At 40.4% G+C, this 24,598-nt stretch overlaps 1 protein-coding gene across 2 annotated transcripts in view; it reads right to left on the bottom strand.

Moving 5' to 3' along the window:
* Positions 1-612: 612 nt before the first annotated feature.
* Positions 613-24,598, bottom strand: part of RMND5A (required for meiotic nuclear division 5 homolog A) — a 61,815-nt gene continuing 37,829 nt past the window's right edge. The window contains exons 5-10 of one of the 2 annotated variants that reach the window (XR_012422076.1): positions 17,959-18,749; positions 13,823-13,989; positions 12,669-12,834; positions 8,552-8,654; positions 6,945-7,099; positions 3,851-5,285 (exon numbers count right to left, since the gene is read on the bottom strand). Coding sequence is in view for 1 of the 2 variants with exons in the window: in XM_005575364.5 (XP_005575421.1) it covers positions 5,222-5,285; positions 6,945-7,099; positions 8,552-8,654; positions 12,669-12,834; positions 13,823-13,989 (655 nt within the window). In the remaining variant the exon portion in view is untranslated. Of the gene's footprint in view, positions 5,286-6,944; positions 7,100-8,551; positions 8,655-12,668; positions 12,835-13,822; positions 13,990-17,958; positions 18,750-24,598 lie in introns of both variants that reach the window. The other variant, XM_005575364.5, reaches the window with a different exon arrangement.

A 24,598-nucleotide genomic window follows, 5' to 3' on the forward strand; every position in this document is an offset into this window, starting at 1 on the left:
GGTCAGTACACAGGGCAGGGTCCCCACTGTGCACAGGAGGGGCTAGAGGGGGCAGAAGCTTGGAAACATTAAAACAATTTCCTACTCAGAAACTCGGGACTCAGCCGGGCGCAGTGGCTCACGCCTGTAATCCCAGCACTTTGGGAGGCTGAGGTGGGCAGATCACTTCAGGGTCAAAAGTTCGAGACCAGCCTGGCAAACATGGTGAAACATCGTCTCTACTAAAAATAAAATAAAAAAAAAATTAGATGGCACATGCCTGTAATCCCAGCTACCCGGGAGGCTGAGGCATGAGAATTGCTTGAACCCAAGAGGTGGAGGTTGCAGTGAGCCGAGATTGGGCTACTGCACTCCAGCTCAGGCAACAGAGTGAGAGTCTGTCTCAAAACAACAACAACAACAAACAACTCGGGACAGTGCCCAGTCACCTTCTCTTCTCACTGTTGGTGGCACAGAAACAGAGTAAGATGGGGACAGATACTTTCTTAAATTCTTGACATGCAGACCCTTAGCAAATGCAGACTGCAATTTTCTCGCAATCAGCACCTCCCTACTCCCTCCCTCATACCTTTGTCACCTGGCACATTCATACAGACCGGTTCCACAAAATACTTTTTCAATGTGCATTTCTTTAATTTTTAAAAATATACACAGGAGAAGTCATGTGTTTTACATAGGAATACACACATTAACAAAGCATTTCTTATAGTTTTCCAAAATTCTATCAGTCTGATATTTATAAATTAAATATATCAGAATTCTTAAAAGTTAAAATGAATTCCCTGAAACTACTGGATATGCTAGACTTTTTCCAAAATCAAATGAACAGAGGATATGGATGTGGTTTGTGTTAAATAAGGTTTATTGTTAGCTTTATTGCCTATAGTCTATAAGATGGAACTTTATTGTGCCTTTGCAAACAGGATACATTTCTTAAAAAATTGATCAAAATTTTCCATACATATAGCTCTATATGATAGATTACAGTGCAACACTATTCTCGTTACATAATTATAGAAATACTATAGAACCCAAGAGCACGGGGTAAGCAAAATAAATACAATCCTGAGCCATCTGAACAAGATGATTTGATGAATCCTTTAGTGTAAGTTTAGAAAACACAGAGAAGGAAAAAAATACATGCATACTGCAGTCATGAGCAAAATACATCAAACACCTGTTCCTTGCCAGGCGCAGGTGGGGGCAATGGTGAATTTCAGACACATGCACACTCACTCACGCTCCCATTTTCTGCTTCCCTCCCAGTCCCAACACATTCATTCCCGCCCCTTCCCAAAAAAAAGATCAGGCACTAAATCATAGTGAACCCCACAACTGCCTTGCTGAAGGTTAAGTGACTGCTACAAGAAGAGTGTATGTAGGTCTTCACCCATAACATGAAACAAAGCAAGTGCTGTAAGCCAATTCCAGCTGCTTCTTCCTCTTTGGAAGTAAATGAAGCATATGCCCACAGCTTGAAACTGTAGCGGAAATGTCTTGAAAACAAAATTTTGTTTCTCTTGCTATGTCTTGAAGTAAAATCAACAGTGGAAAATTCATCCGAAAACTAACTGCCTCATCTGCTATTAAAATACATTTGCCATTCTATTTTTGGTATCTATTCAATTATAGTTCATTAAGAACAGTCCATGAAGCTTGTACCTGCTTATGGTAAACATCAGTGTACCACACAAAACCTGCCACAGCTAGACAGGCTTACGAAAACACCAAACCTTCTATGTGTCCCTTGCTAACATTCCCTCAAGACCACAGCATTCTAGTGTTACCAGAGATCAAGTACGTATAGTTAAGTGATGAAAGAAAGGTATTTGGTTTGTGTCGTCACCTTATACATCCTAGTGATGAAACTAACCAAACTATGCCTCCATGCCTTCCCTGAAAATCACCTGAGTCGGCTGACTAAACAGACTGAGCAGCGTGGCTGTCAGTCCACTTTATCAGAGGTTGAGCTGGAAAACCAGAGGGCTAATGTAGTCTACCAGCAGCTTGTCTTGTGCGGATAACCAAGAGTTCTTGGCTGTTGCAGTATCCACTGTCCCAAAGGCTAAGCCACTGAGGTGGAAATCGATCACAGCATAAAGAAGACTGAACTGAAACTGCATAACCTGTGGGACTACCTGGAGAGGACAAAAAGAGGATCCTCATTTCCCACAAAACGTGGTGTGGGTTTTAGTGTCTCTGTATACATTAGCTGCTACAGAAAAGTTAAGATTTACTTCATAACTTTATTTTCAATTAAATGCTCACACACTCAAAAAATACACACTCTATGAATATGAGGTGGCTCTTTTCTTCAAAATTTTTAAAATAAAGAGGCACCAATACCCGTTCATTTATGTATTAGAAGTCTCATATAATCACCAATAAAACAGAAATAGCATCTGTGATGATCACACAATGGAGGAAAAAGATCAAGAGACAATCTTAGCCACTGTAAAACTGTACTTGAACACTCAGATGCTCTGGCTAAGTCAGAATTTAAAGATTTGCTAAAAAGGTTTTATTGGTTTAGCATAGTCCCATGGCCTTTGACTATAACTGATATGTGGAAACGGTTTCCAAGGAAATTTAAGAAACCATTCTGAAATTCTGTCTTTCATGTACATTGTAATTAAATGTGACTGTTATAAACGTTGCCTCTATCATATTACCTTTTGTAAAGTAGAGATAAAGAGACAAAAAGCATCCTCCTGGACTGCTGACGTGCAGAAAGTATCAGCGATGATAGGGTCGTGACAGCATTTATGGAGTTTCTAGGGTAGGGAGGGCAGAATGCTGTACCTCAGCATCTTTGGTTAAGGTCTGGCCTCTTTAAATCCACTTCTCCCTCACATTTAGTCTCTCATGAATTTTAAGTCCATGCACTTAAAGGCAAGATATAATTTCCATGTAATATGTCAGATTCATAAGTTTCAGAATTTTGGTCCTCACCCTGCCCAGTGGGAGTACACGGACCTTACACAGAAAGCTGCAGAGTCCAATGCTTCAGTTAAAGCATGTTCTTTTTAAAGTTGTCTTGAGCTGCACAAAAAACTGTCAACAGTTTTTTGGCTCCCAGCACTGGGAGAGGGATAAAGCTGAGCTCTGGCTTTTGTCCTTAAAAGTGGCCCAAGCCGACTATATCAAGTGCCTGGTCATCAAACACATTTACCACCAGCCTTCAGAGTACATCTGTCTTGTTCAAACCTTACGTGAAACCTAAATGTTGTGTAGGTGTTTGGGGTGGAAAGATGAGAATAAGCTAAACTTGGCCTAAGGAGAAAAAGGGTAAAACATAAAAACAAAAAAACAACACTCTAGGTTTTAATTCAAAGGCAAAAAAATATACATAATAAACTGGTTTACACCCTTGGTCAGACTGTTGCCTGGAATTCTCTACCTTGTCTTTCACAGTCCAAAGAGTTTGTCTCTGTTCTCTTCCTTCACTGCTTTAGTAACGAGAGGGGGAACTTCAAAGAGGACTCCAACAGTGAAGCAGAATCATGGGGCAAAAGTCACTATGGGGCCAGACTGAGGTTGGACCAGACAAGCACTCCGAGCCGGGCCAATCGCAACCGCTGGCGAACCCGCACAGTGCGGAGTAGCCATCCACATAGGCCTGGCCACACGGCACTCAAGCAGAGCTTTTCCACAGTACTCTCTCCCTTCACAAACAAACCCCAGCTCTCCCAGGTAAACATTTCAGAAAAAAACATCCAGGTTGGTGTACTACTGTAAAACGCTGCCAGTTTCTAAGTAACTTAGCACCAAATCTGTGATTCCCCCTCCCTCGAACCAAGTCCATCTGTAGTTTAAAATGTGAAGAGCCACATTTCTTTTTGCTTCTGTGTTTTCTTTTTTTCTTTTTCTTTGAAAGTATTCCTATTGATGTTCACTCCATGTCAGATGAAATAAAGTCGCAAAATATTTGGTGATTTCCATGTAACATTCTCATACTGAAGTCACTTCATGGGTTTCAGTCAGAATTATGTCCACAGAAGTCTTTTCCATGTAGTTCATCATACAGAGAGACTCTTACACATGGCTATTTTTGGACAGTGCATTAAATGAAGATACCTCACAAGAGAAAAGATCATTATCTGTATCCATTAGAATAATATACAGATTCACAGTCAATGAGATGATACACTTTGCAGAAGAGAGGCATCAAACATTATACTATTCAAACACAAAAACAGCAATAAACATTCTGCACTACAGAAAATTTGCTAGCTTCTAACTTTAAGGATTTAAAGTGATGGGTCTGGTAACTGCATTTTAGAACTGGAACATGCTGCTTTCCTTCCAGATACACAATGTTTGATGCTGGTGCACATATATAATACACACATGCACAACACTGTGTCTGCAATGATACAATAGGGCTACCAAGACCAAGAGAGCAAATATCAACTTAAGAACACTTCTAACTTTAGAATTTCATTTTATTAAACATACTTTTAAAACAAGCACCTCTTGGCAATAAAAGCAAAAACAAACAAACAAACAAAAAACCAAAACCAACCAAACAATAGTACTCCTTCCACTCTATGCTAACGGAAGACTTCTCACACCAGCCAGTTAAACAATGAAATTCTTAAACACGCAGCCTGCTGGGGCTGCATGCAGAGCTAAAATGCAGGTGTGCTGACTTCTTGGAGCTGGAGCAGAGGAAAACATCAAAAAGCAAATCTGGAATCTATCACAGCTTTCTTTCTTAAGCAAATAAAAATGCAAATTAGTTTCATAACCACAATTCAATTTATCAAACTTTTTCTGAAGAATTTTCATTTACTTATGTATACATAACAGGAAATAAAACTTTTTCACAAACACTCTCAAGGCTTACGATTATCAAGAAAATGACAAAAGTAAAAGCAGTGAAATATTAAACACATGGTGGGGAGGTCAATTTCTGTTTCTGCTCTTAAAAAGTAAAAAAATCACCATATAATTAAGTACAAAAACCTGCATTGAATGACAACTGCTGGTGTATTTACTTGATCAGAAATGAAGACCAAGAATATAATAAAGCCCTATGATAATATTCACCGGGAGCACTCCCCTCAGTGTGTGTACACTAACAGGTTGGCAAAGTTTCTGGAGCATTAGCTTATAGAAACACAGGAGTCCTTGGTTAGCTGCATTATATGGAACGTTCTCTTCTGAAATGCGCCCACGACTCAGTTTCACTTACAAATTGCAAACTAAAGTTATCTCTTCAGAAAAATATCTGTTTGGCATCTCCTGGACTTTGTTCCATTGGACAGTAGGGACATTTTAATCTAAAGACAAAGAAGAAAACACTGAGTGAAGGAGCAGACTCAGTACTGTGCATTCAATTTTTATCTTGTTATACAGTATCTTTAACAATCACACACACATATAAGAACACACAAAAACAACAAGTCTGTTTGTATTTTGCTTTAAGGATGAATTACGCTTTCCCTTAATATAACCACGAAGATTTGAAGGGTCACAAATACATACCACCCATGCCAGATCCTAAACGGAAAGCCTTTTCTTCATTGAAAATTATTTCTTAAACAAAACAAAGATAACTTTTCTGGATATCATTTTTGGGGTTTTGAAAATAAATTCAATTTCTCCTTCCCAAAGGTTTAGCTTGCATCAGTCTTTAAATGAATTTCAAATGTACTGGTCACACAATCCATTCAAGAGCAGCAAATCTGATGGCAGCTTTACAAGCCCACACCAAGAACGGCCCACATGCCTCACAGTGGCACATGAAATCAGTACAGCCTGAACTAAGATCAACAATTTTGGCTGGGCATGGTGTCTCACACCTGGGAGGCTGAGGTGGGTGGATCGCTTGAGCTCAGGAGTTTGAGACCAGCCTGAGCAACATGGCGAAACCCTGTCTCTACTAAAAATACAAAAATCATCCAAGCGTGGTGGTGTGCACCTGTAATTCTAGCTACTCAGGAAGCTGAGGCATGAAAATTGCTTGAACCCGGGAGGCAGAGGTTGCAGTGAGCTAAGACTGCACCACTGCACTCCAGCCGGAGTGATGGAGTGAGACTCAATCTCAAAAAAAAAAGAAAAAAAAAAAAAAGCTGGGCTCACTATCTAAAATAAATTACAAATGCATATATCCTTTGAACCAGAAATTTCAATTCTAGGAATTTATGTATCAGGTATATAATTCACTTAGCACTGTATTTTTTTGTTTTGTTTTTTTTGAGATGGAATCTTGCTCTGTTGCCCAGGCTGGAGTGCAGTGGCGCGTTCTCGGCTCACTGCAAGCTCCGCCTCCTGGGTTCACGCCCTTCTCCCACCTCAGCCTCCTGAGTAACTGGGACTACAGGTGCCCGCCACCACACCTGGCTAATTTTTTGTTTTTGTATTTTTAGTAGAGACGGGATTTCAGCGTGTTAGCCAGGATGGTCTCAATCTCCTGACCTCATGATCCACCTGTCTCAGCCTCCCACAGTGCTGGGATTACAGACATGAGCCACCATGCCCGTCGCCTTCACTTAGCACTGTTTAGAGAAACAAATGTTCATCAACAGGGAACTGGCTACCCCATCATATTTCTATACGCTAGAATATACTGCAGCTTTAACAAAAAAATAATGAGGGCTGTTTCTGCAGCATAGAGAAAGATCTCCAAGACATATCACTAAGTGAAAACAGCAAAGTATAGAACATTTTTTAGTATGCAACTCCATTTGTATAAAAAAGGGGAAAATCTATCACCTACCCCAAAAATTAAAGACATGCTTATAAATCTAATCACCAAATCCACAGATAAATTAAAAATACTCAAATCAGATACCACCCACTTTGCCAAATGAGTAGTTAAGAAATTTATTTAGTTCTAAATCTAGCTACATTTTTTTAATCCTCATCACTTCTTATCCTCCTACCAAGTTCCAAAACAAAATTTATTTGCTAACATTTTTAAAAAGTCATACACTTACTTGCTACCATTAAACATTTTATTCAGGGCATCTCTTGATATAATATGACCACAGACCAATTTCATGGGTGGATTGTTATCTGTCGTTTGCTGACGAAGAATGGGGCAGGCAAATATAGAGTGATACCAGCACTTTTTACCAAGGTCCACTTCAATCTGTTAGAAAAAAAAAGTAAAAAAGCTGAAGTCATATTTCACAAAATCATCCACATGGTAATATATACTGTGCAGCAAAGAGCATTGATCATATCTATTCGCCTGAATGTAACTTTCTATAGCACTCTTCTAACTCAGATGAACAGTCTTAGTGATTCAAAGCGATAAATTAGCCTTCAAGATTATTTTCAAGAAAGCTGACAAAGTGTAAAAACAAGTCTGACAAAAAACAATGACCAGATCACCACCTCTAAGGGGCAGATCACCACCTCTAATGGCTTTACTGGCTTGACACACAGTCTTTAGGTGAATTCAGATTTCAGTCTGCTCTTAGTGCATGTCAGAGATGCTTACAACATAAACGGGAAACTGCCAGATGCCAGGCACCTGCCTCCACAAAACAAGTGAAGGCTCAAGTTCTTTTCACTTGTTCAAGTTAGTGGCAGTGGAGCAGGAGTGCTGCTTGTGTCCTGACCACACTCAAGACCAGGACTGCACCTGTGCCTTTAATCAGAAAAGATCTTTGAGAAGCTGGGGCAACCAACTGACAGGGTTACCCGCTGGAAGAACAAGGTAACTGCAAATAAACCTGTGTACAGGTGTGGTATAAAAGGGGCAAAAAACTAAATGCGTATGTCAGCTTTTCAGGGTCTGTGACACAATCATGACAGGAATGACAATTCCAGCCCAGAGTCTTAGTGCCTGTCAGAGACCTGGTGGAAACACACATACAATGACCTTCGCCACTCCACATCATAAGTGCACCATGGCAGCCACAATCTGAGTGCCTACCATGTGTCCCATCTCGTTCTAAGCATGCTTATGCAGCCTTCAGCAGCCCCATAAAGAGAAAGCTGGTCCTTGTCTTAGAGATGAATACACTACTGCTTAGAGAAGTTCTAGAGTTGGCAAGTGATTGTGCTGATGTTTAAAACCATGGTCCTTTCTAGGAGAGCAGTAGAAATACAGTACTAGAGGCCCACTGATGACTGCAGGTGTTACAGGGACGACCTTTAAGAGCTCTGTACTTATTCTGTTGGCATTAGGAAAATGTAACCAGCACAAACCCATGATCTTATTGACAGCAATAGTTAAGACAAAAGTAAATCCAATTAACTTTGCTTTTGTATTAGAAAAACCATCACAGGAGTGGTCTGTGAACTGCACTGCAGAACCCACTGCATGCTACTGCATCTACAACTCTCACCACTTCTGATGTTTCCCTTCCCCAGCTTTCAAAGGCACTTCAAGTCAAAATTGTAATACTCCTCCTCCAGGGTCCCCAAAATGTACTAGGCTCCTCATTTGTATTATTTAATCTTTTATATATATATAAAAGAACTCCTGTCGAATGGCTACAATGATGTTTCCTGGTTAAAAGGTGAACATTTAAAGATGCCATATTCTTCTAAAGGCAGTTAAAGTAAATAGCCAACAGAAAATGGAACTCACAGGTAATTCATCTTTCTGGTTCCAAACTCCAGTACACTGCCTCTGTTCAATGACGGCTTTGATGTTAATTAAAGCTGGCAGCGCCACACAACCTGCTGAGAAACTGGGAGAGCAGAAGAGGAAACGTCAGTGCCAGGCCAGGTGTCAGGCTGCTTGGTCCAAGGAGACCTCAATTTCTCCAGACTCTGTGTACCGCAGACCCTGGCCCCTGGACGGGGTGAGAGCCTTCTGTTCTGCTAAAAGTAAATCCAGCCATTTGCACTAGAAGAAAAATAACTTGTTTTCCCTCCCCTTCGTCCCCAGGCCCACTGGTATATTTCCTGAAGTTACTGAAAACCAATCCCAGTTAAAAAACAAAACAAAAAAATGAAACTCTAAATTTACTAAATAAACCTCACCAATATGCGGGCAAATGCAGTTAAAGAATGCAAACGTTTAAAAAAAAAAACCTCATTTGCTAGGGTAATTTAACTTTAGCTTACTTCCTCAGAAGATAGAAAAATAAAGTTTTAAAACATGCATTTTAAAAAAGAAGGCAGCTTTGGAGAACCAATTAATTCAAATGAAGAGCAGGAATTAAGAACTACTACTCTTCCAAATACAGAAGTTGTAGTATCTGAGTTTGAAGGAAAAAGAGATGTTCTTGCACAAAATTCTTCATTCAGCAATACACAAGACATAACTTCCTTTCTTATTCCCTTCCTTACAGACTATATACCACCATACTTATTTTTCTTACAAAATGTGCTCCAAGGTATATGCTAATTAGAATAATGATACTCAAAATGTGGTCTCAGGATGGTGCTGATTTATATACCATTTTCGGTCCATAGGAAAGAAGTATAGAATTGAGAATAAGGTTTTTAGAGAATTTCATAACAGTAGATGGTGCTGGCTCACTCCTGTAATTGCAGCACTTTGGGAGGCCAAAGTGGGAGGATTACTTGAGTCCAGGAGTTTGAGACCAGCCTGGGAAACAGTGAGATCCCCGTCTCTACAAAATATATAAAAATTAGCCATTAGCCAGGTATGGTAGCATGTGCCTAGAGTCCCAGCTACTGAGCAGGCTGAGGTGGGAAGATGCCAGGAGGCTGAGGCTGCAGTGAGCCATGATGGTGCCACTGCACTCCAGCCTGGGTAACAGAATGAGACCCTGTTTCAAAAAAAAAAATATAAAGAATTTCATAATAATCTTACATTAATGCCAAAAAAGGTTTTATATTGCACAAAATAGCAAAAAAAAAAAAAAAAAAAAAAAAAGTTTAATGGGCTCAGCTTATCAGTCAAATGACATGCTTGCTCCTGAAACATTTTTTTGCATAGTTCCTCTTATCCCCAGATCACCCCTGTCCAGGGTAGAAGCACTCATTTCTCAGATCTGGAAGTGTTGGCAGCCAACTCTCAGCTGTGTCTGTCTCTTCAGGACTATCCTCAGTTGAAAAGAGTCATCTGACCAGAGTCATATCCAGCAAGTTGCTCAATGTGAGGGTACAAAAGCCCAGCCCTGTAGGCCCAATTTGGGACAACTCCACAGGCCCATAGCAGCTCCAGAGTTCCTCAGGAATGGGTGATACCTTGTTGCCACTCTAACACAGTCCAACTTTCATCTCTGCCCAGTCCTGCTGTTTTCATTCTCCCACAGGTGCTGATGTCAATAAACTTTCTGCATGTACATTCCCACTTCAGAGTCTTCCTCAGACAGACTGACGGCAACAATGCCTCACATTATAGCTAATTGCATCTGTCTGCTCCTATGCTAGGATGGAGAACCCTGCGGAATACACCTTATTCATCTTATATCCAACACACTGCCCACAGTGCCTCGCACATAGCAAATATACAAAACATTTGTGGAATTAAAAAAGTTATTTTCTTAAAACAGGTTCTTAAAATGTTTTGGTTTCAGGACCCCTTTATATGCTTAAATATTAAGGATCTCAAAGAGCTTTTCTTTTTGTGGGTTATATCTTTAATGCATTAGAAATTAAAATGAGAAACATAAAAGTTGCGATTAGTCCATGTAAAAATAAAATACCATGCCATTATTAAAAACAACATTCTTGTAAAAAAAAAAAAAAAACTAGTTTCCAAAACAAAAATATATTTGTGAGAAGAGTGGCACTGTTTCACACTTTTACAAATCTCCTGAATGCCTACCTTGACAGAAGACAGCTAGATTATTATAGCTTACTCTGCATTACATCTATTGTGGTATGTTCTTCTGGTTGAGATAAATGAAAAAAAAAAAAAAAAACCTTGTTTCACACATATGTGTAGCACTACTTTGATCGCTTTGGATCACTGTGGAAACTCCTCCTCAATACCACACCAAAACTGACTTTTCAGTTCTGGCCAAAACTGGTAGTAGTTTTCTAAAGGTTGGTTGCAGAGCAAAATCTGAGACTTTACCATTAAACTTTTTGTACCCTGCTACATTAAAATCCATTTGTCTGTCTTGTACTTTGAATGACTCTTTTACTCATGCATGCTTTTGTAGGATCATACTTAAGACCTTTCAAATGTGACAGGCTTGCTTCATTCACTTAAAAACATGGCTGGGTAATGTGGCACACAACTGTAGTCCCAGCTACTCAGGAGCCTGAGGCAGGAGAATCACTTGAGCCCAGGAGTTTGAGTCCAACCTGAACAACACAGCAAGACTCTGTCTCTGAAAAATTTAAGAAAAAAGATTAAAAAAAAAAAAAAGACTGCCAAAGACCTGAGTGTGGATAACTGTGTTAATGATTCTTTCAAGTAAAACCTATTCCATGGCTGGTGTGGTGGCTCACACCTGTAATCCCAGTACCTTGGGAGGCCGAGGCCGAGGCCGAGGCGGTGGATCGCCTGAGGTCAGGAATTCGAGACCAGCCTGGCCAACATGATGAAACCTCGTCTCTACTAAAAATACAAAAATTAGTTGGGCATGGTGGCAGGTACCTGTAATCCCAGCTACTCCAGAGGCTGAGGCAGGACAATTGCTTGAACCCAAGAGGTGGAGGCTGTAGTGAGCTGAGACTGCACCACTGCACTCCAGCCAGGGGACTCCGTCTCAAAAAAAAAAACAAACGAACAAAAGAAAAAAAACAAGAAACAAAAAAAGTATTCCATGATAAAAAGTGACTAGCTAGCTTATAACTCAAAACAATATGCTTTTTCTCAAGACAATTACCATACTTCGACAAGAAACTGAAGTGCTTTATGTGGATTTCCTATTTTGTCAAATTATTAAGATGATGTGTACCGAAAGGTCAAGATGTAATAAAACTAATAATTTTAATGTTTCATCAAGAACATCCGTTTTTTAAAAAGCATTTTGGAGAAATGGAGTCTAGCTGTGTTGCCCAGGTGGGTCTCTAATTCCTGGCCTCAAGAGATTCCCTCCACCTCAGCCTCCCAAAGTGCTGGAATTACAGATGTGAGCTACCACACCAGGTCGAGAATATTCTTTCTTTCTTTCTTTCTTTTTTTTAATTGAGACACAGTCTCGCACTGTTGCATGGGCTGGAATGCAATGGCGCAATCTCGGCTCACAGCAACCTCCGCCTCCTGGGTTCAAGCAATTCTTCTGCCTCGGTCTCCCAACTAGCTGGGATTAAAGGCACCTACCACCACGTCTGGTGAATTTTTTGTGTTTTTAGTAGAGACAGGGTTTCACTCTATTGGTCAGGCTGGTCTTGAACTCCTGACCTCGCGATCTGCCCTCCTTGGCCTCCCAAAATGCTGGGATTACAGGTGTGGTTAAGTAAAACTAGCATTTCTTAAACTGCAAGGGTGTGGTGGTGAGGAATCCAGCAAGTATCTGTGGAATTTGTACCACCGCCCCGACTTGTGTAAAGGCTCTAGCAGTTTAATCCACCACTGTTTCTGGACCATCTGTACTAATATCAATACAGTGGAAAAGGCTCTCAGGATCCTGTGAGGTTCACACACCACACTTTCAAAACTGCTTCTCTAAAACAGAGTCACTGCCAATTGTGATATCTTTTGAAATACCAATTGCACTCTTCTTCAGAAACACAAAAGTTCTTTTGGCTTTAAATATCAAGAACCAAACAAGTTAAGGGGAGGTGACTAATGCAGTGCATACTTCAATAACAGACAGGGCCAATTTCCATACCTGACACTGAGAGGGGACTCCACGGAGAGCCCCAGGAGGGCACAAGCATCCCGTGTAAAGATGTCACAGATATCAGCCCACTGGTTTGCATCAAGTAGGTGAACATATGGTGAGTTCTCAATCCCTTGTCTCAGGTACACAAGGCTTCCCATCAAAACCTGAATGTCTAAAAAAAGTACCAGCAAGAAAGCATTAGTTTGCTTGTAGTAATAAGCTGCGAAAAGCAAGAATACCCCCACCCATACTGATACAGCCTAAAATAATGTATTAACAGGTCTTTAAAATTCTGGTCCTTAAGCTTGGTTTCTTCCTTCATCTTAAATTAAACAGCATGGAGAGAAAAGGAAAGGAGTGAAAATACTGAACTTATAATTTAAATTCTTATATACAGCATAGTATAATTACCATTACCTACAGGAGTAACAATTATGTCATCACATTATCTCTGATTGCAGAGTTAATGTATTCCTACACAAATACGTGGGGTTAACATTTGCTGCCTTGGCTCTCTGACACTTTGTTGTGGCAAAACAAGCAGCACACAGCCAGGTTGGGGTAGACGAGAGCAAGTGCACACCTTGCTCTTTCTCAGATCTCCTCTCAGTTTAATATGGAATTCCAAAATCTGCAACATCTCTGACTTCTAAGAGGCTTTAATATTTTTGTTTTTGTTCTAGAGCCAGTCAGAGCTTTTCCTGTGATTATCAACTACAACTGTTTACTGGCAAACATGTATTAGCTCTAGATAAGAACCATTAAGTTGGGCTGGGCGCGGCGACTCACGCCTGTAATCACAGCACTTTGGGAGGCTGAGGCGGGTGGATCATGAGGTCAGGAGATCCAGACCATCCTGGCTGACACAGTGAAACCCCATCTCTACTAAAAATACAAAAAATTAGCCAGGCATGGTGGCGGGCACCTATAGTCCCAGCTACTCGGGAGGCTGAGGCAGGAGAATGGCGTGAACCCGGGAGGTGGAGCTTGCAGTGAGCCGAGATCGCGCCACGGCACTCCAGCCTCGGGGACAGAGCGAGACTGCGTCTCAAAAACAAAAAACAAAAACAAAAAACAAAACAAACAAATAAGAACCGTTAAGTTATAGTGGTGGCTATAGCCCTGTTTCAAACATTAATAACATCTGACTCCAGACTCACCTTTTTGATGATTCAGGGCAAATGGCTGAAAATTTTTAGCATACTGTAATGCCTCTCGTTGATTTGTGGTTCCACCCATTAACAAGCTAATAAAGTACAGTCTGTGTAGCTTAAATTCCAAGGAGCTGTTTTGAGCTATAAGCATTTCCCGGTTTGATACTGCCCACCTAAAGAAAAGGCAAAAAAAAACTTTAAGAATAATCAAAAGCATAAGCAATGTGTCTTAAAAACTATTTGAAACGCAGTAAAACAAAAAAGGGGCTTGGTCTGCCATCTTGTGGAAGTCTATGGTAACATCAATCCCTAGGGCCAAGACTTTTGTCAGGAAAGTAACCACCAATAACTACACCTGCAGAGGCCCTTCAGCCAGTGAAAGAAAAATGCATTAAAGCAGATGACAATCACTAGAATGACTCTGATGTGTCACATGATGCATCTGAACTTGCACAGGACCACACTTTGAAGCGGTGTCAGCCGTGAGATTCACAATTAGATTGCCTAGATCCACTGCCCTTTTCCTGTAAAACTGGCCTGATATATACAAGCATGAATCAAAGATCCTGAAAGGCAACTATACTTTTAAACTTTCAATAGTTGCAAGATTTTGTGTTATTCACTTTGGGATTAAAAACAGTAAATACCGTTATTTCCCCCCAAGGTGCTTTCAGTCTGATCAGGAAGATAAAGCTAGACAAATATCATACAGTAAATCTTACTGTGCAAAATGATTTGTACAAACATAGTTCTAGTAAGGGAAAAAACAAGATTCTATTTTAACTGAGCCAAAAATACAGCACCTCAGGCTTCTACAGAACAAACAGTTGGAATAATCAATCTTGAACTGGTACTACCAGGTCAGGTGAGGGCAAAGGCAGGAAAGTATATAGTTAGCTGTTAAAATCAAATTTTGCGATAAGGGAATAAGGAAACATTACTTTATTTCTCTAAATATATTAACATATAGAAGCTGTTAGCATTATATTATTTAATTTGACCATCAGTTAAGACAAATACTCCTCACTTAACCCAATTCACCAAAGACCACTGGAATCTGAACTGGGTAAGAATATAAAATCTGAGTAACTCCACCAACTACAAGAGTAAAACCTTTCAAGTTATTTATAATGAATTTGCTGATTGGGATTGGACTTCACAGAGCTGCACTTTTACCGGGTCCTAACCTTCCCAGAAAGGGCTGCACATGCAGATAAACATTCTAATTAACTTGCTGATGTATTCACATCTTACAGTCAAATCATGACGCTTCTCTGACTTCAAAGTCAGTGATTTTTAAAAATATTAATCATCTGGATCTTGGAAATACTTACCTAAATTTGTAAGCCTTGGTTCCTTGCCTGGCACTAAAATGATGCAGTCAAGTGGTAACACCAAGTGAGGTAAACCTGCTGACAATAAGGTACTTTTTTTTTTGAGACAGGGTCTCACTCTGTCACCCAGGCTGCAGTGCAGTAGCGTAATCCCGGCTCACTATAGCCTCAGCCTCTTGGGTTCAAGTGATCCTCCTACCTCAGTCTCTGAAGTAGCTAGGACCACAGGTGCATGCTGCCATTCCCGGCTAATTTTTTAAAAAAATGTTTTTGTAAATATTATGTTGCCCAGGCTGTGTTTGAATTCCTGGGCTCAAGTGATCCTACTGTCTCAGCTTCCCAAAGTGCTGCAGTTACAGGTGTGAGCCTGGCCAACCAGCAAAGTACTTCTGGCAGTGGTCTTTTGCGAATGCCCTACATCAATCAACAGTACCAACAGCACTGTGCTTTTTGCAGTCGCTAGCCTGCCAGTCTCTAAGCCTGACAGGCACCTTATGGATTTCCAGTTCCAAGTAGTGCATTTAAATTAAATCACTTTCCAAAAGTTTATACACCCTTTCACTCATAAAAGCATAAGTATGTTTTCCTACTAGCAAATAAGGAAAGGCAGTAAGATTTTTCTTTTTTCTGTTTCTGATATGGGGTGTATGTGTAAGGGCTTGTAGAGCCAAAATACCGGAGCTATTTAATAGAGTAACTACAAATTTTAATTTTAAAAAAGTCAATAGAAAAAAGGAAAAGTTCATAGACACGATGCGGTCTCAGCTTAACACTGCAACCTCTGCCTCCCAGGCTCAAGCGATTCTCTCACCTCAGCCTCCCAAGTAGCTGGCACCATAGGCGCACACCACCGCACCCAGCTAATTTTTTGTAATTTTTTGCACAGAGGTTTCACCATGTTACCCAGACTGGTCTCGAACTCCTGGGCTCAAGCAATCCTCCCGCCTTGTCCTACCAAAGTGATGGGATTACAGGTGTCAGCCACTGTGAACAACTTGAAAGTGTGATATATACAAATGTGATGAGATATAGACATACACACATTTTTTTTTTGAGACAGAGTTTTACTCTGTTGCCCAGGCTGGAGTGCAGTGGCACGATCTCAGCTCACTGCAACCTTTGCCTCCCAGGTTCAAGCCATTCTCCTGCCTCAGCCTCCTGAATAGGTGGGACTACAAGCATGCACCACTGCATCCAGCTAATGTTTGCATTTTTAGTAGAGACAGGGTCTCACCGTGTTGGCTAGGCTGGTCTCAAACTCCTGGCCTCAGGTGATCCATCCGCCTCGGCCTCCCAAAGTGCTGGGATTACAGGCATGAGCCACCACATCCACCCAAAAGTGTGATATATTTTTAAAAGTAACTTTTAGACACCAGAATGTTTAACAGCAATGACTCTGGGATTTCAAGTATTTTTTATCAACTGCTACACCATGGGCTATGACTAATCAGAACAAGGCACCAACTCTTAGATCAGCACCAGGGGTCTGAAACAACCAGGAAGACACACCAATCAATTCCAGCTGAACAGCACTGATAACAGTCTATGCTGTCCTATATTTTCCAGGTTTTCTGTAATGAACATGTATTAATTTTATACTTTAAAAGGTAATAACTTTTTAAGCTAATGTAAAAGTAAAATGTCTTAACTTCCTTTTAACGAACAGGCCTATAGAGTAATTATAAATTACTTTTCCTGAAAGTTATGAATTATCAATTTTAGCTTTATAAGCTAGAAACACCTGTACTCCACTTAACCTGGAGATGCATTTATTTAGACAAATATAATTTTTAATGTACTACTTAAATTTGTTTGCACAGTTTCAAATTTTGCTATAAACAAGGCTATGAAATAAGAAAAAAACTAGCATTGCTTAATTCCTCCCCTTTCCTTGCCAAGAAATATTTAGAAAAGTAAGTAGATACCTTTACAAAAAGGAACTGGGAGGGAAAAGACAACACAAAACCCAAACTCATACAACACAAGATTTCACATTTCTTAAAAGTCGTATTTCTTTTCATCCTATTCGTTTTGAAACAATGTACTATCCTCATTTAACCTCTTAATATTATACTAAGACTAAATTATACAAGGCAAAGGACTTCCAAGCTTCTCCCTCCCTGGCAAAATGTCTAAACTAAGGATGAGACACCCATTTTTAACTCTCCCAAACATTTAAGCACATGTAAGCAATTAAGGTGAAATCCTCACCTGACATGATAGGACCTCTCTCTTATACCTCCAGGACTGTACCCAGAAACCAACATTTGTATTTTGTTGACTTCAATTCCCTGGCCACAGTTAAGTGGCCAAATAAGCATAGGTTTTATTCAAAGTCACTCTCCACAGCTGCCTCCTAGTAAGAAAGTGAATCTATTATTAACTCTGTTCACTATTCTTCACTATTCTGTGCCTTTTGCTAAGCTCTGGTATCAAGAGTTGCCTTCTGTGATGATCATCATTAACATCTGCCTTAATGAATCATTGAAATCTGAGTACAAACTTCACAGCAGCATTCTTACTCACAATAACATCTTCCTCAGATAGCTTAACATTAGTCAATTCACAATTTCTGAACATGATAGAGGCATCTTTTACTGGCAGTGAAGTTCTTCAATATCCTGGTAATTACCATCTTCTTTCCATAAGGCAACTATTATCAATTTGGTGGGAATAGTAGCCAAACCGGGACACACACACACACACACACACACACACACACACACACGAAGTAAATGTTCCATCTAAACCACAAGCATCTTGCTATTCTAGTGCAATATAAGTGAAAAGATGGTGAAGGGACTTTACCCTGGTCTTCATAGTGACAGGACTTTTCCAATATGCTTTGTACCATTAGCTTCCTGTAGGCTTAGGTCTTGCCCTAGCTTCGTCTTGCTGTCATCCTTTTCAAATCTTTCTAATCACATTCAATTTCACTTCTAAGATTTTTCTTGTTGCCGAGTCCGTCTTCCAATTATTCATTTTTTGTAAAATGTCACATGGATAAGGGAGTTAAGGAGGTGACACAACTACACACTTGTTGCCTGAGGGTAACTGACAGTAGATGCGCAGTGATCAAGAGCGAAGTGACAGAACTGGTCATGACCATGATGCGCCTGTTATGTCCTGATGTATAGACTGAAGAGCTGGCAGAGAAGTCTGTATTTTATACAATTGCTCACAGCTAATACATCATGGTGACTGAAATCTGAACTGTGTTGTTGGCAGCCAGGTGTTATTGAACTAAACTGTGGTAAAAACGAATTTATATATCTTAGAAACCTGCAAAGACTGCCCACAGGTTCAGCAAAGAATACAAGGGATGGGTGCGGTGGCTCAGGCCTGTAATCCCAGAACTTTGGGAGGTCGAGGTGGGTCGATCACCTGAGGCTGAGAGTTCGAGACCAGCCTGACTGACATGCAGAAACCCCATCTCTACTGAAAATACAAAATTAGTCGGGTGTGGTGGCGCATGCCTGTAATCCCAGCTACTCAGGAGGCTGAGGCAGGAGAATCGCTTGAACCTGGGAGGTGGAGGTTGTGGTGAGCCAAGATCGCGCCATTGCACTCCAGCCTGGGCAACAAGAGTGAAATTCCGCCTTAAAAAAAACAAAAAAAAACAAACAGGAGAGAAAGAACACAGAGATCTCAGTGGTAAGAGGTTACTTTATAAAGACAAGGAAGTTCCAGATTGATAAAATGAGGAAAGATAAAGTTTGAGGAACTGAGCAGGTCAGGGTGTCTATGGCTCATTCTCATAAATCTTAAAGAATTACAAAGAAAATGAGATTAGTTTTCTATTTCTCACCAAAATGATTCCTGCCCCTGCCCCTCCCCCTTCCTTCCTCCCCACCTTTTTTTTTTTCTTTTCTTTTTTTTTGAGACAGAGTCTCACTCTATTGCCCGGGCTGGAGTACAGTGGCGTGATCTCCGCTCACTGCAACCTCTGCCTCCCAGGTTCAAGTGATTCTTCTGCCTCAGCCTCCCGAGTAGCTGGGATTACAGGTGCGTGCCAACACGCCTGGCTAATTTTGTATTTTTAGTAGAGATGGTGGGGGCGGAGGGGTGGCAAGCAAACTAAAAATGCAGTGAAATTATTAACTCTATAATTTTTTTTAAAAAAATTCTGATCCCAAATTTCCAGCGTGGACCACGAGAACACTGTCACCTTTGGAATTACTCCATTTACGGAAACACTGAAGACCCCAAAAATGACAGTAAGATCAACAGTGTCACCCTCTGTGCACTGCCACTACATTCTTCTGATGAAGAGCCTTTTGGGGACTTTCCACCAACAAACCCCAAAACAATATTACTTACGAGAAGACTAAGTCAGAAGCAATCCGCATCTATACAATTACCCAGCAGACATATTAGCATTAATTATCCAAATTGTCAGGCCTGTGAAAAGACTTGGCACACGGTTACCTCCATATTTAGCATTTCTACATCATTCCAAAAATAAATACAAGATTTCACCTTCATAGTTAGCGGTTCTCCCTCAGGAACCTAACACACAGCATTAGTGGGCTTATCTCTCTCATCTTACAATTTTGCCGGCCTGGTTGGGTGTCTATTTCTAGTAATACTGGAAAAAAAAAAAGCCTCCTGCCAATCCCACAGCACATTCCACTATAACCTTTCACAGCATTTTAAAGCCTTACAAAAACCTCTTTTTCTAATTTCCTTTAAGGCTATACTCTTGGGGGTAAAAGCTGAAGTTCAGGGTGAATGAATGACATTTATTTTTACTCCACAGGTGTGGACCTCGTGAAATGTCCTTAGTAACATCAATCAAATGCTTAAAAATTCAGAGAATGGCAAACCTGACAAAAATAAAAATTCAGTCAAAAAAGTGAGGAACTCCATAACTTTGCTTTAGAGATTGAAAAGAACACTTAATGTTTCATTTCTTAGATATTTTCAAATGGTAATTTCTCAGCTACGGGCTGAGTCCATTGCTGGAACTACTACCATTAAACTCATCTCACAGTTGGTGTGAGTCCCTGTCCTTTTCACATGCTATTTAAGAAACCACACAAACTATGGTATTGCATATCTGACTCTATTTAAAACACACACACACACATCCTTTTATTTAAGGTTCTCAGTAATGCAGCGATTAGTAAGAGCTACAAATAGGAGTGGTCACCATATTGGACAATATAACTCTACAGATCAATGATCTTTTTAAAATACTTAATATGACATTGCCTTATTTACTGCACAAAAAAAAAAAACCAAGGTATTTTATAAACCTAATACTAGACTTGCATTTTACAAGCACATGTCCAGTGTCTTTCCCAGGTCACCTTTTTCTTTTCTATCATGCGTGTTTAGCCTCTCAGTTAGTTTAGCTTCTTATGTTTTTAAACATTTATTCTCAGGGACCATTTAAATTTTCTCTTTCTCTAGTCTCAATTTCTCTAGTCACGGCTTGCGCACTCATTTCCAATACTGCCCAAGTCTTTGGTGAGGATGTGTTCAGATAATGTCTATTCTTCTTCCTAAGGAACACCTACAGTCTTGGAACTTCTATAAACTTTCACCAGCAACGAATATAAAATAGATAATAGAAAACAGTGTTATCAATGCAATGTTTTTTCTCTTCTGGCTTTTCTATTCCTTCTTTTCTGTATCCTTCTGAAAAACGGCACCTCTTTCTACCTTTCAATTAGCTTCTCTTTAAGAGGTATGGTTTCTCCACCAGACTTAGGGCATAGAGAGTGAGTTAAAACGTATCCATTAACTCTTTCGTCTTCTGCCTTTTCAAAATTAAGACCAAAAGGTGGGGGAGGGAAGAAAAAGAAATCAACTTCTGGAAAAAAATCCAACTTGTTCAAGCCTTGATTGTTCCTTCTGTTGGACTGGCAAATATATCAGAGCCTTGTTTCCTCTGTGGTTCTATGTGGCTATTAAAATGTGCCTGAGTCAGGGAGACCACTCACCTACAAGAAGCCACGAGTAGGAATAAGAAAACAGACACCAGGCCGGGCACTGTGGCTCATGCCTGTAATCCCAGCACTTTAGAAGGCCAAGGTGGAAGGACCGCTTGAGCCCAGGAGTTCAAGACCACCCTGAGCAACAACATAGTGAGACCCCATCTCTATTCAACTAAAAAAAGCCGGGTGGTGGTGGGGGGGGGAAGAACACTAGAAATTGCTGAATCACTGTTACCCTCATTTCCAGTGATAGTCAAGGCCCTGTGATCAGGCACCTCTGCTTGCTTCCTCCAATTTCATTTTCTAGAACTATTTCCCGCTTATAAACAGTTTTACCCATTGGTACTAGAATTTCTATTAAGTCTGTCAAGCATCTTCTCATCTTTAGGACTACTGGTCACACACACCACTAAGAAACCTGTGGCTTCTTTCTGTACCCACCTATCTGCTGGCTTTGGAGATGGAGTCCTCCCATATTTCAGCAGCCTACCTGATACTGTTCATGGCCTGTCCAATCTAAATCCTTCTGTGGTCTGAAGTAATTTTTTTTCTCTCTTCTGTGAAAAATGCTGTAATGTCTCTCTTCCCTTTCTCATAACCATTCGGTTGCTTTTTTTTTTTTCTTTTGAGATGGAGTCTTACTCTGTCACCCAGACTGGAATGCAATGACACAATCTCAGCTCACTGCAACCTCCGCCTCCCAGGTTCAAGGGATTCTCCTGCCTCAGCCTCCCAAGCAGCTGGGATTACAGGCATGCACCACCACGCCCAGCTAATTTTATATTTTTAGTAGAGACCGGGTTTTGCCATGTTGGCGAGGCTGGTCTTGAACTCCTGACCTCAGGTGATCCACACGCCTAGGCCTCCTAAAGTGCTGGGATTACAGGCATGAGCCTCCACGCCTGGCCAGCTGCTTTCTGTATGGCATTTTACTGAGGCTTTGCTGTTAGCAAATTCTTTGAAAAAAGCGTTACGAGGTTCCCTAGAGACAGTGATGAAATGCTCTCACAGGCCCATGGAAATGATTTTGTGGTATACGTGGTCACATATCTCAGCAGTGGTCGCTTCTGCCTTAAGATTGCCCTCAAAGACAGTTCAGGCCAGAAGTCTAGTGGACTTAGCCTTTGCCACAATGAAGGTGTGAAAATATCTAGAAAAGATGTGGTTGAACTCAACTCACTCATATGATAAATGCAAACTGAAAATATGACATCTCATTCTTCCCCTACCACACATACCTATCAGTATCAGGCTCACAAAGTTTGTTTGTTTGTTTAAATGGAAGGAAAATCAGCTGTGAAAACAAGGATGTGAAATGATCTTTGGTATTTTGTGCTAGGGTTGTATTTCAGGGCAACCTTTATAGAGAGAAATATGGTAAGAACAATCCAAATTTTAAAGGTACCTTAACCCAATATTCTAGAAATGTTCCCTACATATATAGTGGGCATGCTCAAAATAACGTGCAATGGATATTCGATGCTGCATCACTTATAAAGCAAAAGATCGGAAGCTACAAATGTCCATCCATAGGAACTGGTTAAATAAAATTAAGGTATAATCCCTAAAAGAGAACACTAAGCAGCCACCAAAAAAAAAAAAAAGATAGTTCTATATGTTCTGATATAGGTAAATACTTCAAACATTTTCAAGTAAACACTGTGTATAGTATGCAACGACTTGTGCATAAAAATGTACATAAAACTTAATACAGCAGGGTCTCAATTTATCTGTGGTTTCACTTTTTGAGGTTTCAGTTACCAACAGTCAACCATGGTCTGAAAATAGGTGAGGTACAGTAAAATAAGATACTCTGAGACAGACTACATTCATATAACTTTTATTACAGTATATTGTTATAACTGTTTCTATCTTATTATTGTGATTACTCTTTTACTATGCCTAATTTATAAGGTAAACTTTATCAAAGGTATGCATATATACAAAAAAACAGCATTTATAGGGTTCAGTACTGTTTGTGGTTTCAGGCATCTACTGGGGGTGCTGGAACATATCCCTTCAGGATAAGTGGGGAACTACCACCCACATAAACTTGTGGACTTATGGACTACCTCTAGAAGGATGCACAAGAAAAAAGTTAATGGTGGCTGCCTGTTTGGAGAGTAACTGTGATTAGAAGGCAAAGGTGGGGAGATTTACTTTTCACTGTATTTTTATTTTGTTGTGCCTTTTTATTTTGTACTCTTATATTTATTACCTATTGGGATACTTAATGCAGACTCAAAACTTGACCCAGGCAAGCCAAGGACAATTTTGAGAAAAGGAGTCAGTGAATGAAGTATGAACTGCCCAATGGCTCTGCAACAAAACCTCCATTGTGGAGATAATGGCATCAGGACATTTCAGCCTGAGAACATTGAACATTTTTTTTTTTTTTTCAGGTGGAGTCTCGCTCTGTCGCCCAGGCTGGAGAGCAGTGGCGCGATCTCGGCTCACTGCAAGCTCTGCCTCCCAGTTTCACACCATTCTCCTGCTTCAGCCTCCCAAGTAGCTGGGACTACAGGCGCCTGCCACCATGGCCGGCTAATTTTTTTTTTTTTTTTTTTTGTATTTTTAGTAGAGACAGGGTTTCACCGTGTTAGTCAGGATGGTCTCGATCTCCTGACCTTGTGATCCGCCCCTCTCGGCCTCCCAAAGTGCTGGGATTACAGGCGTGAGCCACCGCAACTGGCCAACATTGAACATTTTCTAGAACAATCTCCTCTTGTTCCAACTCCAGGCTTAGCAAGCTCATGTGCCTTCCACATGGACCTGCCTACCAGGAGCTAGTTTCACAGCCCCTAATAATCCAAACTATACACGCAGCTTAGTAATTCAGGTTTTTATCGTTTAAGGCCTGTTCTTAGTGAAAACAAAACAAAACAAAACAAAACAAGGACACCAAAAACAAGTTTCTAAGTTTGCAAGGCTGAAAGTCAGATACTAGACTGTGGCAAATCCAGCAAGGTAGTATTACTCTTTGAGACACCTTTAGGAAGGCAATCAAGTAGCTTCCCCTAAAGATACTGCTTTCTTTCAATATGTATGTTAATAATGGCACAGCCACAAGGACAGTTCCTATTTTTTCTAATATTTCTCTGACCTCATTGTATTAAGTTACTATTATTCTCTTGTTAACACTATTTTTGGCTTTCTATCTGCCATCATGAAAGAGGATGACGTTTGCTCTAAATTCTCCTTCAGATTACTGTTATTCATTGAGGGCCTATTATGAGGGAAGCACTACCCTAGGCACCAAGGGAAATTCAAAAAGCAAATAAACAATCTGGGTGAGCATAAAAGAAATCTGGATGAGGGGGAAAATCTGTACAAACTCAGAGGTACAAGGGCACAAACACAGGAGTAAGCAAGGTCCTGATTAGACCTATGTAGTTAGGTGTTGTTCTGCCACTTCTCTCCACAATATCACCATTCCCCTGGGCCTTCTTTCCACTGTTACAACTAAACAGCTAACATTCTTCACGCTTCCTTCCCTTCTAGGCCCT

Source organism: Macaca fascicularis, chromosome 13, assembly GCF_037993035.2.
Source record: "Macaca fascicularis isolate 582-1 chromosome 13, T2T-MFA8v1.1".
Classification (NCBI taxonomy): Eukaryota; Metazoa; Chordata; class Mammalia; order Primates; family Cercopithecidae; genus Macaca; species Macaca fascicularis.